This window comes from Cotesia glomerata, linkage group LG3, assembly GCF_020080835.1.
Source record: "Cotesia glomerata isolate CgM1 linkage group LG3, MPM_Cglom_v2.3, whole genome shotgun sequence".
NCBI classification, from domain to species: domain Eukaryota; kingdom Metazoa; phylum Arthropoda; class Insecta; order Hymenoptera; family Braconidae; genus Cotesia; species Cotesia glomerata.
The window spans coordinates 8,824,038-8,835,979 of record NC_058160.1 but is presented as its reverse complement, the minus strand read 5'-3'; the positions used below and the strand labels follow the sequence as shown (position 1 = coordinate 8,835,979).

Sequence of the window (11,942 nt, the reverse complement as noted above, 5' to 3'; positions counted from 1 at the left end):
GTCACGTGCTTAGTGTCTCACTTGCACTGCAGAGACATCGTATAGATAAAATATCTTTGAGTGAGATAAAATCTCACCGCAGATGCTGACAGGGTTGTCACTCCGAAAAACAAGTGAATGTTTGAAATATATTTTTCAGTACTGCTTTCAACTCAATTCACTTTTGTTTACATTATGCCATCGATGCCTTCCAACAATTGTTTATTTTTTTTAAATATCTGTAACAATGCAAAATTACTTTTTTAATAACAATAAAAAAATGGTAAGTTATAAAAAAAATTAATTAAATTTGAATATTTTTAAAGAAAAACTTATTTTAAAGATTAAATTATAATAATACTGAAATTGAGTGACAGCTGATAATTTTAGAATTTTTTTTTGACAAATAAATTATAGCAATAAAAAAAACGACATTAAAATTAGCTGTCACTTGACAATTTTTTAATTTTTTTTAACAAAAAAATTTATCCCAAAAAATTATTTTTAAAAAATTGCATTTTTTACTTTTTAAAATTTCTACGTGTCAATTTTTTGTTACAAAATTCGTAAAATTATCGAATATATGCTAAATTAATTTTCATAAAAAAATTTATTTATAGAAGTCCATCTTTATAATCTTTAAAAAAATTATATATTAATGTTTACTACTTTTTAATTTTTTTTTAACAAACAAATTTATTTTAAAAAATCATTTTTAAAAAATTTCATTTTTTATTTTTTACAATTTCTAGATGTCAATTTTTTTTATAATTCATTTGTTACAAAAATTGTCAAATATCTGCAAATTAATTTCCATAAAAATTTAATTAAAAGAAAAAAATTTTCTAAAACTAGTTTATTTTTAAAAAAATCAAAAAACTGTCGTCTGCTAATTTCAGTGTCATAAATTACACAAAAAAAAATTTCAATACATTATAAGCCTTACTAATAATTACAAAAATAAATAGGAAAATAATTAACGTGGCAGAAGATAAACAACCAGCCAATGGAAGTCAGTTGATGTTAGCAGCGGACTAAAGCTGACATAAATTTCAATCAAACTGGTGAGTCCAAAAAACTAAATAATAATTAAAATAAAATTATCCTTAATGTTTCAGAAAAATAAATAAAATTAAATGGAAAAAAGCAAGCTTTATAAACTAGCCTTCAAAATATGTCCACCAATTGCATTGATATTCAGCATCCTGGTGACAATAACAACTCTGTACATCAACGAAGGACTATCACCGCTTTTTATCTTCATTTCGATCCAAGTTTACCTGAACTGGTTCGCAATTTACACGATAAGCCAGGGAGTAATGACTGCTAGACGTCAAACACGGGACGAGTCTGACTCTGACAGCGTGGCAATAACCATCGCACAGGAATATCCTGCAAATGTGAAGTACTGGTACTGCGATAAGTGCCAGAATTATACGTACAAGCCTACTCAGCATTGCGTAGTATGTAACAAGTGTTTCCACTACCGGGATCATCATTGCTTCTTCATCGGCGGCTGTGTCATCCAGGAAAACATGGGAAACTTTATCCTAATCTGCTTCCACACTTCTTTGGCTTGTCTCTACTCTCTGATGGTAATCAGGCCGTATCTGTATGAGAATTTGAGAGATATATTAGAGCAAGATCCGAGTGTTGTCAACGTAATCATCAATTTTTGCTTTCCAATAGCAATAGCAAGACTCTTGATCTTCGGAAAAACTTCTTGCTTACTATTGATAACGTTGTTTGATACTTTATTTTCGGTGTGGATCGTTTGTTTGGTCTACGGAGCTTGGAAGTTGTTCAGTTGCTACACTGGAAGACAACGATACTATCCCCATGTTAGAAGAAAATTTGATTTAATGCAGATATTCGGCAGCTACGGTCTGTTGAATTTATTCTTTCCCTACAACGGATTAATTAGTTCTAGAGATTTGAGAGGAAGATATCTGCTGAAAGATATTTAATTTATTTAAAAGGCTCGATATTTTTGCTTAGTTAAAAAATCATGATAACTATAAAATTAGCCGACGTTCTACAATGATTTTTTTTTTCAACAATTAAATTACAAGTCAAAAAATACTTAGAAAAAATTGCACGTATAATTTTTCAAATTTTCTACATCCAAAATTTTTTCTCATAATTTTTCAATGAAAAAAATTTTTAAATGCCGGTTAATTTAATTTATAATAATAAAGTTAGCCGAAATTTTTGATTTTTCGATTTTGCTTAATTTATTAAATTAGAACTAAAAAATTATAAAAAAATTGCACTTCAATTTTTCTATAAATGAAAAATTTGTAAATGTCGGGTAATTTAATCTTCATTAAATCATGATACTGAAGTTAGCTGCCAATTGTTATAATAAATTAATTACAATAAAATGCTTCTAAAAATTTTTTTTTAATTTTCACATGAGGAATTTTTTTACTAAATTTTTTTTTTCATAAAAATTGCTAAAAAATTATAAAAAAATTTCTGTCAACTTCAGTTTCACCTAAAAATCTTGTAATTATTGTAAATTATGTACTATAAATATTAAATTACAATTTAAACTATTTAATTTAATTATTTATTGATAATCCTCACGCTTTGGTTCATTCACACCGACAAACAAAAATTAACATTTATGCATTGACATATCAAGTGGAATATATTTACAACTCAATTATCGATGGAGTGATGTCAGAGTCTTGAAGACAATTAATTTAAATTAATTATTATGCCTTAACTTTTATTGTATTTTAGTCTTAGTCTTTAAATTTATTTAATCATAAATTATCTCAAATGATTCATCTAAAGTTCATCGTGCCTACTGCCGTGTAAGCTTGTCGGGTTGATGAAAAGTCCTTCCATCGCTTGCCATTGCGTGTACCCACTATGTACCGAGTGTTCTCCGACTACTTCCATTTGTCCCGCAATTGGAGATCCGTATGATCTTCCGCTTACAGATAAAAATCTAAAATATTTTTTATTTTAATAATTGCACAAAATTTCAGCAAATAAATTTTATAATTAAAATAAAAATAAAGACTTACACTTGAGTATCGATATGCTGAAGAGTAACTGGCTCACGTCTATCCCAATATTCTGAGTTGCAAACAACCATCCAGTGATCACCCGAATCACCCTCGCCTTTTTGGTCACCATAAGCTGATACTTCTTGCTTGCCGCTCAATGGTGAGCGCATTAAATGGGAATGAAGATTTTTTTTAGTATTTACATGCTCGAATCTTACCGTATCTCCACATTTTATAGGTTCTCTATTATTAAAAAAAAAAAATTTTATTAATAACTTATTTGAAATAAATTTTTGATGACATTAAAATTAGCAATCTTAACCATTTTTCAATTTTTTTTTATCAAACAAATTTTTAAGAAAAATGATTTAAAAAAAAAAAATTACACTCTTCATTTTTTTAGATTTCTACATGTCAATTTTTTTTGTCATAATTTGTTTGTTAAAAAAATTATTAAAATGATTAAATATCTGCCAAATTAATTTTTATAAATTTTTGATAAGAGAAAAAATTAAATTACCCTCTGGTGAATGGTTTTTTAGTGGGACCCTTGACAAACCAATATGAATTAGCATCAGTCTCAACTTCTGTCGCTGTTACGGATTGTTGTCCACTTCCACTGCCATACTTGACATCGTGAGAGTGCAACCTTACTTTATAGTCAACATTTAATAATTTTAAAACGGAGCTGTAAGTGACGTAGGGAGTACCAGTTACTAAAACAATAAGTTGTAGGTTAATTTTATATTTTTTTTTTTTTATGTTATTGCAAGCATAAATAATAATTTTTTTTTTTATCATTTAAGGATAATTGTATAAGTTAAATGTATATTTACCTCCAAGTATATTTGTTAAGGATATAATTATTATAAAAATAGGAAAAACTACCCGCTGCATCACACACCGCGTGGCCATTTTAAATGGAACTGTCAGCAATATCGCGTGGGGAAATTCTATTGGTTGATATATTTTTTTCCTAGTTGGATTGATAAAGAAGAAAACAATTATTTTTAAATACCAAAAAAAATTTTTAATGACAAAAAAAAAATCATCAAACTTTTGTAATAAGATAAAAATTTTTTAAATGTTTTTTTTTTAATTTATTTAATTGTTATTATTATTATTATTTTATGTAAATAAAAATATGTTCTTCAATTTTAGATTTTTGACAGATGGACAATTAAAATTTTTGTAAATTTTATTTAAATATTTAATTTTTAAATAATAATAATAATAAAATTTAACTAATAATTATAAGGATTTTTAGAAAAGAAGAAATGAATACATTTTTTTAGTTTAATTAATCCGTTTTATTGGTAATAAATATTAAATCAAAACGGTGAATTAAAATTTTATCAGCCAGTTTTCATTAAAATTAATAGCAATAATAATAATTAATAAAAAATAACTATATACATTAATATATTATTAATTATTATTTATAATTCAATCAATACCTTCAGTATAACAATTAAAAGTATGACTGAAAAATTTTAAAACTTTCAAATAACGCAGGCATTAAAATAAAATCTTTAATACTGAATCACAGACCTACGACCGATCTGAGCATCATAATAAAACCAAGACATAATAAAATACAAGTGCCTGCCAAAAATTTTTCTCATTGTGGCTACTTTTATTAAATTGCAATTTTATATCGATAATTGTAAGGTTTAATTTTCTCAAGAATTTTTTCTATATCAATATGATAAATATTTCAATTAAACAGATAACATTAATAAGTCTGTCAGTACCGCGAAGCGATATATATATGTATATTAATTTACAAGTGTTGCAGTATTAATGAGAGAGGTAATTTCCACGTGCTTTTTTCAGTTGAGTGATTTTAACAGAAATAAAAAAATAATTATGCTAAATTGATAAAAATATTATAAATATTAACTTTTAATTTTACTATTGATTTTCTCGCATTAAGATTATGGCGATTTTTTTTTTAATTATAATGTCAATACGTTTATTCAATTAAATAAGCGCTAAATTTATGAAATTTGAGGAATTTCAAAGTTAACGCTGAGATTTGCTGAGTGAGCTAATTTTACAATTGTCGACAATTTTACAGCAATGCGAGCTGCTTCATCAAGATCATCTACTGGTACGATTTTCAATCCAGCGTTAGCAATCAAGGCTTTGGCTTCATCGACGTTAGTTCCCTGTAATTTAAAATTCATTGATAAAAAAATTATTAATTAATGAAAATTAATTTAGCAGATATTTGATCATTTTAAAAATTTTTATAACAAATAAATTATGACAAAAAAAAATTAAAAAAAAAAAATTGACATGTAGAAATTTTAAAAACTTAAAAATGCAATTTTTTGGAACAAATTTGCTCGTTAAAGAAAATTAAAAAATTTTCAAGCGACTGCTAACTTTAATGTCATAACAATATTAAAATTAATTTAGCAGACATTTAATAATTTTGAGAATTTTGATGACATATAAATTATTCCAAAAAAAATTTGGAAAAAAATTGACATTAATAATTTTAAAAACTTAAAAATGCGATTTTTAAAAATTTTTTTTTTTGAACAAATTTGCTTGTTAAAGAAAATTAAAAAATTGTCAAATGACAGCTAAATTTGATGTCATTATTAATTAAAAAATAAATTTATCAAAAATAAAAAAAAAATTACCTGAAGTCGTACAACAACTGGAATCTTGAGATCTAATTCTTTCGTGGCTGCAATAATACCCTCAGCGATTACATCACATCTCATGATACCTCCGAAAATATTGACCAACAAGGCATGAACCTAATAACAATAATAAATTATTTTAATTAAATAAATTTACTCCCAGTTATTTATTTAAAAATAAATTTTACCTTGGGGTCGGATGTAATAATTTTGAAGGCTTCTTTAACAGCTGAAGCAGTAGCACCACCACCGACATCCAAAAAGTTAGCGGGCTCTCCACCATGAAGCTTGATAATATCCATGGTAGCCATGGCTAAACCTGCACCGTTGACCATGCATCCAATATTTCCATCAAGCGCGATGTAATTCAGCTCGAACTTAGCGGCCTCGACCTCTTTGGGGTCTTCTTGAGTCCAATCCCGGAGGGCAAAGAGGTCTTTTTGCCGGAACTCGGCATTGTCGTCAAATCGGCACTTGCAATCAAGTGCAAAGTCTAGAATAATATAAATATAAACATAAATATATGTTGATAAAAAATAGCGATAAGTATTTTTAATCTACTTATTACTCATTCTAATCTTTTGATAGCTTACAGTTGCCTTGGATGTCTTCGGCAAGAGGGTTGACCTCGAGCAAAAGTGCGTCTTTCTTCAGGAACATAGCGTAAAGGTTCAGGATGATGTTTGAGATATAATCCTTAACGTTGCCCAGACCAAGTTTTTCAGCGATGCGGCTCGCTTGTTCTTTAGTAATACCTTTGTTGATGTCGATTGGTTCGTACATAATGGCATCTGGGTTAGTAGCGGCTACTTCCTCGATGTTTACACCTCCTTGACTTGAGGCAATTATTACTGGACCCTGAAGATATTAATTTATGAATTAAAAAATTTATTTTTTAATTAGGTGAAAAATTATTTGGGTTTAATACTTACTCCAAAGGCTCGCTCCATCATAACTGCTAAGTAGTATTCTTTTCGAGGAAACATCCGCTGTGTTACCATTACAGCATTACATATTCTACCACCCTCACCAGTTTGCTTGGTGATTAATAATTTTCCTAACATCTGGGCTGCTAGAGATTTAGCTTCTTCTGGTCTATTAAAATAAAACAAAAAAACATAATTAATAATTATTATTTATTATCATTAAATAAATCATAATTATAGAAATAATAAAAATCATATATAAGTTAGCAGACATTTAATAGTTTTTTTTTTATTTCTTTGATCAATAAAAATTATGAGAACAAAAATATTTTTAAAAAGTTGCACTCAGAATTTTTCAAATTAAAAAAAAAATTTTTTTTTAAATAATTTTTTCATTAAATAAATCATAATTGTAAAAATAATAAATATTATATTAAAATTAGAAGACATTTAACCATTTTTAATTTTTTCAATCAATAAAAAATATTGTTTAAAAATTGAACTTGAAACATTATCTTTCAATTTTTTTCAATAAAAAATTTTTTAGATAGCTAATTTAATGATTATATAAAAAATAAATAAAATACATACGTTTCACACATTTTAACACCACTGACAGAGCTGTCCTTGAAGTGACCCTTTCCACGGCCACCAGCCAAAACCTGGGCCTTCAGGACAATGTCCTTGGTCTTGAGATCAGCAGCAAGAGTAGCAGCTTCATCTGGAGTCTTGGCGACTCCAAATTTGGGAGTCGGAATACCGGCTTCATTGAGCAAGCTGTATGAGATGTGTTCATGCACATTCAGACATCTCACCGGTTGTTTCACCAATCCATTAGACTTTGAAAGAATCTAAACAAATAAAAATACACAGTAAGTTAATACATACTAAACAATATCATTAGCACTATTTTCACCGATCATATTTATATTGTATTACAAGAACATAACTCGGGATATTTTAAACTTCTAATAATAAACAACAAACGTAACGTCACAAGAGTTAACCTTGACTGACGAAAAGTAAAAAAAAAAAAAAAGTACACTAGAGATAACACTAATAGTCATTGCATAATTATTAATCCTAAAAAAATAATCGAATAAACAAGGTCATTGGCGCAATGCAACGTTTTGCGATAAATTGGCTTTAAATTGTCTGACCCTGGCGCCTAATTTAGAGACTTGACACAATCTAACATGGAGATCGTTCAATGTTGATCAGTAACCATGATCTAAATATTTAAAAATTAATTCAATCACTTTTTCACTTTGTTCAGAAGAAAAATAAATTAATAATGTATAAAAAAAAATAATTTATTAATTGAAAATATTTAATAAAACTTACTTTAGAGTTTAAACGGACAATCGCCCGGGACAACATGGTGGCCATGTTACTTGAATCTAAGACGGTGGCAATGGACTGTCAGCTGGTGCTTGGGTTTTATCTTTCTTGTCTACCACCAACTTCACTCTTTTTGCTCTTATATTTTTATCACCAGTACAACTACACTAACCCGTATTTTATCTCTGTACTAGTGTAATCGAAGCAAGTCCGTGTGCTGCTGAGATGAAAATTAAAAACCATGTGACTGATCAGTGGATCCCTCTGGGCTTCTTCTTCCTTTTGGCGAAATTACCTCTCCTCCTCTACGCATGCGTTGAACAATTGCGCATGCGCACACCCGTTTTTCTTTTTCTACCGTGGCTACAGAGGAAAAATTCGCGAGTGAAACTTTCAGCGAGGAAGATATGCATTATTAAGTTTAAATGCCTTGGAGAGTTTATTAGTCATGATTTATCATCGATAAAAATATTATTTCATCAGCTGATTAAAAAAATAAAGTAGAGTTGATAAAAAGAAGTAATTTTTTTTACTCAAATAAATAAGCTATTAAAATGTTTATTAAATAGAAAAAAATTGTTATTTTTTAAATTTATTTTCACTCAATTGAAATAAAATTAAAATTAAGATTATACTACAATATAAATAAAAAAAAAGAGTTAATAATTGAATCAACGAAAAAATTTAGTCTATACTCAATTAAATTAACAAAAAATTGAATAAACTTAATATTAATTTTTTAATTTTAAATGTAATCAATCGATTCTTTTATAGAATATATTTTATACAACAGTGCATCAGCACAATAGATCATACACTTAGTACGATTACGCATATTTAATTGCTGCTAACCATGATTTAAACGCCTGTCGCAGTCTTTGATAAATATATTTTAATATTAATATCATTATAATTAAGTTAGTTAATTAATTAATTAATTAGAAGCTAAATCTGTCGTTAAGAGTTCTGCCAGTAACTCCAAGATTGTTGGAAACACTGTACATAACTTGGCTGAAGGTCCGGTCGTCAGGATTTGCTGGTATTGACGCCACAGTTTGGGCACGGCTGCGTGAGCGAGACCGTGAACGACTTCGTGATCTTATGAATTGTGGTCTTGGAAGCTGTTTATAAATAAAAATAGAGATAATTATTATCTATTAATTTAAATAATTACACAATTAAATACCTATGAGCGATAAAAAATTTTTTTATAAAATTTTCACGCAAGTTCTTTAAATTTTTTAGCTTATAATGATGTAAGCTATTATTTTTTATCTCATAAGTTTTTAAAAATAAAAAAAATTACGGAGTTCTGCATAGTGGGTCTGAAAGGTGACCGTTCTCGAGACATATGACGCATATTTGCCAAATTACGAGGCGGACCTGGGTTGAAAGTCATCTGGCGGTTCATGCTGTACTCATCTCCAAGAGTACACATAAAATTGACGTTTGGATTCATTCTAGTAGCGCTAAAAAATAAAAAAAAAAAAAAAAAATTAATAAATTATTTTTCAAGAATTTAATAAATAGGTTTAGACGTATTTTATCTAGGTTATTAAAAGATAATTACTCGGATTCCTAGTAACAACGCATTAACTGATAAAAAAAATTACAAAATATCACGACTTTACAAGCTAATAAAAAAAAAAAAAAAAAAAAAAAAATACAATAAGATAATTCAATAGTTTACTTTTGTCTCATAAGTTTCTGAGCGTATTGAGCACGCCGCTGAGTGCGTAATATTTGATCAGAACGAAGTCCACCGGCGTTGTACATCCTTTGTTGCGTTGATAAAAGTTGTTGTTGCTGGCGACGCTCGAATGCGCGTCGTTGTAATGCTGTCAGTGCTTTTGCCGGGCGATACACCTGGAAAAATAAATTATAATTATAACCTTGTATTAATTAATTACAAATAAATTAATTACAACTTAAATAAATTACCAGCTGATCGTCGGCGCGTTTCTGTTTGTTCTGAAGCTGAAGTAACAATTTCTTAGCTCTCTTAACGCGATTTCTGTACGCAACTTGATTTAGACTCTGATATCCCAGACGATTGTGAACCGAATTGGGGTTACGCAAATCTGGGAGGCTGTTTGTTTTCTTGAGTACTCGAGAGTTGGGTGAAAAATTTTTAACAGGAATCGTAGATAGGTTGTTACGACTCCTCGATCTAGTCAACCCGAATCTCGGGTTCTTTGTGCGACGAACAGCGAGCGCTTTCTTGTTAATCTGCTGTTGTTGTTGCTTATTTTTCAGCGCAAATCCAGGCTTGGCTCTCTTAACAACTCCATTCTGCTGCTTGTATCTCTTAGTAACAAACCCACTGTTGGGCTGATTAGCATTTCGGCCTCTCTGCAGCCGCCAAGCCTGACTCTGGTTGCGTTTTTTCGCGTTAGCAGTAACTCCATTTTTATTAAAGTTCTTCTTAAAATTGGCGTTAAAAGTTTTAGTTCCAACACCGGCAGCATTACGTGGACGTCCTGTACCTCTTGTATTATTTCTTCTCAAGTTTCTCTTGATAGCTGGTTTTCCATTGACATTTTTCTTTTTTTCCTTGCGGTCCAGTTTTATGATTTCATCTTAAATAAAGGTAAAATTGGTTGATCGTTTTCTTGTTTCCGTTCATATTTTTAACTCTCAATATTTTAGCTTTAATGTGAGCGTACGGTCTCAATGAAATTTAATAAATAAAATTTATTTTTTTAATAAAAGATGTTGAAGGATAATAAAACAGCGCGTTTAATTATTTTAAAATTCATATGAATTTTTTTTACGCAAAGTAACAGGATTTACCTTAAAAAATCATTGGGAAATTTTAAACTATTCTTCATATTGATAAATAAATTTATTCCATAATAAAATCACTCGCGTAAACTAAATCGCTGAAGACAACCGACATGACTCATGTAGCTTCCTTAAAATACATTTTTAAATTTCTGACAATTTTAACATCATGCATTACGTATACTCCATTTTATCTATATATCTATATCTATATATATATATATGTATATACATATATCTTGATTTAAAATAACTCCCTGGTGATTTAACGTCTTATAAATATCATCCGTCGTAATGGTAATGATCTTCTCGAGAGATAATAATTATTCTCGTTGTTACTTGAAAAATTCCTTTTTAGGAAATACCACCATCTTCTGATCTTGGTATGTATGTGCTGCTATAAATATATATTATTTACATAATATATATCTGTATACACTCAAATCATTGTTATGATTATTATCTATGGTATGGTTCTGTATGGTATTGTTTATAATAGACATATAGTAGAGTATAATATATTTATATGAAGAATGTGGCTAAAGGTACGGCAACTGGACGATACGGCTCCGTATACATACGACTCGTGTACAAACGGAGTCGTACGCATACGGAGTCGTAAGCATACGGTCCTGATGAAGAATCGGAAAATTATAAAATTAATTATCGAAGAGTCCCACACATTATATTAATATTAAGGGCTTCACTTTTACCAGGCATCTTTTCTCATCTCCCTGAAAGTATTTCAGAAGGGATTTAGAAAAACAAAAACTAGACATTTTTTATTTAACTTGTCTAATGGTTGTATATATGTATGGTCATCCTTATGTGAATGTAAAATTTTAAAAAATTTCATTGGATTAATTATCTGTAGACATGTTAACTTAACAACTGTGAAATTATATTGAACCGTACGCTCACGGAGGTATTACATCGTAGATACTTAAAAGATTTTTGTGCTTTGGCCACTTACCAAGAGACATATTTATTTTCGCGTCAAATTCGGCCATATTGTGTGGCTTTGTTTTCTTTAATTTTTAATAGAAATTATTATGTGTGCGCACAAGCGCGTGCCTTAATATAGAATTGCATAAACTTTCTTCTATATTATTGTATATTTAATCACGTTATGATTAAATAGGCTTCACATATATTTCGTCTCAATTTTTAATATTATTATTGTTATTATTTATAAAAAAAAAATATCCTTTTAATTATATTTTATCACGAGCGAT

The 11,942-nt window shown here is 28.8% G+C and overlaps 4 protein-coding genes across 5 annotated transcripts; 1 reads left to right on the top strand and 3 right to left on the bottom strand.

The window, feature by feature from the left end:
- The first annotated feature begins 54 nt into the window (after positions 1 to 54).
- LOC123260288 (probable protein S-acyltransferase 12) lies at positions 55 to 2,027 on the top strand. Of its 2 annotated transcripts, XM_044721284.1 has the most exons (3): positions 57 to 262; positions 948 to 1,043; positions 1,098 to 2,027. In XM_044721284.1, exon 3 carries the CDS (start codon positions 1,116 to 1,118, stop codon positions 1,944 to 1,946), a length of 831 nt encoding a protein of 276 aa, XP_044577219.1. In that variant the 5' UTR covers positions 57 to 262; positions 948 to 1,043; positions 1,098 to 1,115; the 3' UTR covers positions 1,947 to 2,027. The 2 variants fall into 2 exon arrangements, with proteins under 2 accessions (XP_044577220.1, XP_044577219.1); XM_044721285.1 differs by lacking the exon at positions 948 to 1,043 and having other exon boundaries at positions 55 to 262.
- Positions 2,028 to 2,535: 508 nt separating this feature from the next.
- Positions 2,536 to 3,985, bottom strand: LOC123261300 (stromal cell-derived factor 2-like protein 1). Its single transcript, XM_044722881.1, has 4 exons — positions 3,836 to 3,985; positions 3,520 to 3,715; positions 3,018 to 3,242; positions 2,536 to 2,938 (listed from the first exon to the last, which is right to left on the bottom strand). The coding sequence occupies exons 1-4, from the start codon at positions 3,912 to 3,914 to the stop codon at positions 2,776 to 2,778; spliced, it is 663 nt and encodes a 220-aa protein (XP_044578816.1). The 5' UTR covers positions 3,915 to 3,985; the 3' UTR covers positions 2,536 to 2,775.
- Positions 3,986 to 4,738: 753 nt separating this feature from the next.
- On the bottom strand, positions 4,739 to 8,195 carry LOC123260991 (succinate--CoA ligase [ADP-forming] subunit beta, mitochondrial). The gene is made up of 7 exons (XM_044722412.1): positions 7,927 to 8,195; positions 7,174 to 7,433; positions 6,589 to 6,751; positions 6,250 to 6,514; positions 5,845 to 6,149; positions 5,654 to 5,773; positions 4,739 to 5,170 (listed from the first exon to the last, which is right to left on the bottom strand). Exons 1-7 carry the CDS (start codon positions 7,969 to 7,971, stop codon positions 5,000 to 5,002), a joined length of 1,329 nt encoding a protein of 442 aa, XP_044578347.1. The 5' UTR covers positions 7,972 to 8,195; the 3' UTR covers positions 4,739 to 4,999.
- A 448-nt stretch (positions 8,196 to 8,643) lies between these two features.
- LOC123262103 (serine/arginine repetitive matrix protein 2-like) lies at positions 8,644 to 11,854 on the bottom strand. Its single transcript, XM_044724140.1, has 5 exons — positions 11,681 to 11,854; positions 9,865 to 10,502; positions 9,614 to 9,789; positions 9,230 to 9,392; positions 8,644 to 9,044 (listed from the first exon to the last, which is right to left on the bottom strand). The coding sequence occupies exons 1-5, from the start codon at positions 11,715 to 11,717 to the stop codon at positions 8,862 to 8,864; spliced, it is 1,197 nt and encodes a 398-aa protein (XP_044580075.1). The 5' UTR covers positions 11,718 to 11,854; the 3' UTR covers positions 8,644 to 8,861.
- Between the last annotated feature and the right edge of the window lie 88 nt (positions 11,855 to 11,942).

Excerpts from the sequence above, each read along its gene's own strand:
- LOC123260991 (XM_044722412.1), bottom strand. The coding sequence starts at position 7,971 with ATGGCCACCATGTTGTCCCGGGCGATTGTCCGTTTAAACTCTAAA. Across the intron at positions 6,752-7,173 it reads GGTGTTAAAATGTGTGAAAC|ACCAGAAGAAGCTAAATCTC; the intron begins GTATGTATTTTA and ends TTATTTTAATAG. Across the intron at positions 6,150-6,249 it reads CGAAGACATCCAAGGCAACT|ACTTTGCACTTGATTGCAAG; the intron begins GTAAGCTATCAA and ends ATATTATTCTAG.
- LOC123262103 (XM_044724140.1), bottom strand. The coding sequence starts at position 11,717 with ATGGCCGAATTTGACGCGAAAATAAATATGTCTCTTG. Across the intron at positions 10,503-11,680 it reads GAAAATAAATATGTCTCTTG|ATGAAATCATAAAACTGGAC; the intron begins GTAAGTGGCCAA and ends CCTTTATTTAAG. Across the intron at positions 9,790-9,864 it reads AACGCGCCGACGATCAGCTG|GTGTATCGCCCGGCAAAAGC; the intron begins GTAATTTATTTA and ends TTATTTTTCCAG.
- LOC123261300 (XM_044722881.1), bottom strand. The coding sequence starts at position 3,914 with ATGGCCACGCGGTGTGTGATGCAGCGGGTAGTTTTTCCTATTTTTATA. Across the intron at positions 3,716-3,835 it reads CTTAACAAATATACTTGGAG|TAACTGGTACTCCCTACGTC; the intron begins GTAAATATACAT and ends TTATTGTTTTAG. Across the intron at positions 2,939-3,017 it reads CAGCATATCGATACTCAAGT|ATTTTTATCTGTAAGCGGAA; the intron begins GTAAGTCTTTAT and ends AAAATATTTTAG.
- LOC123260288 (XM_044721285.1), top strand. The coding sequence starts at position 1,116 with ATGGAAAAAAGCAAGCTTTATAAACTAGCCTTCAAAATATGTCCACCA.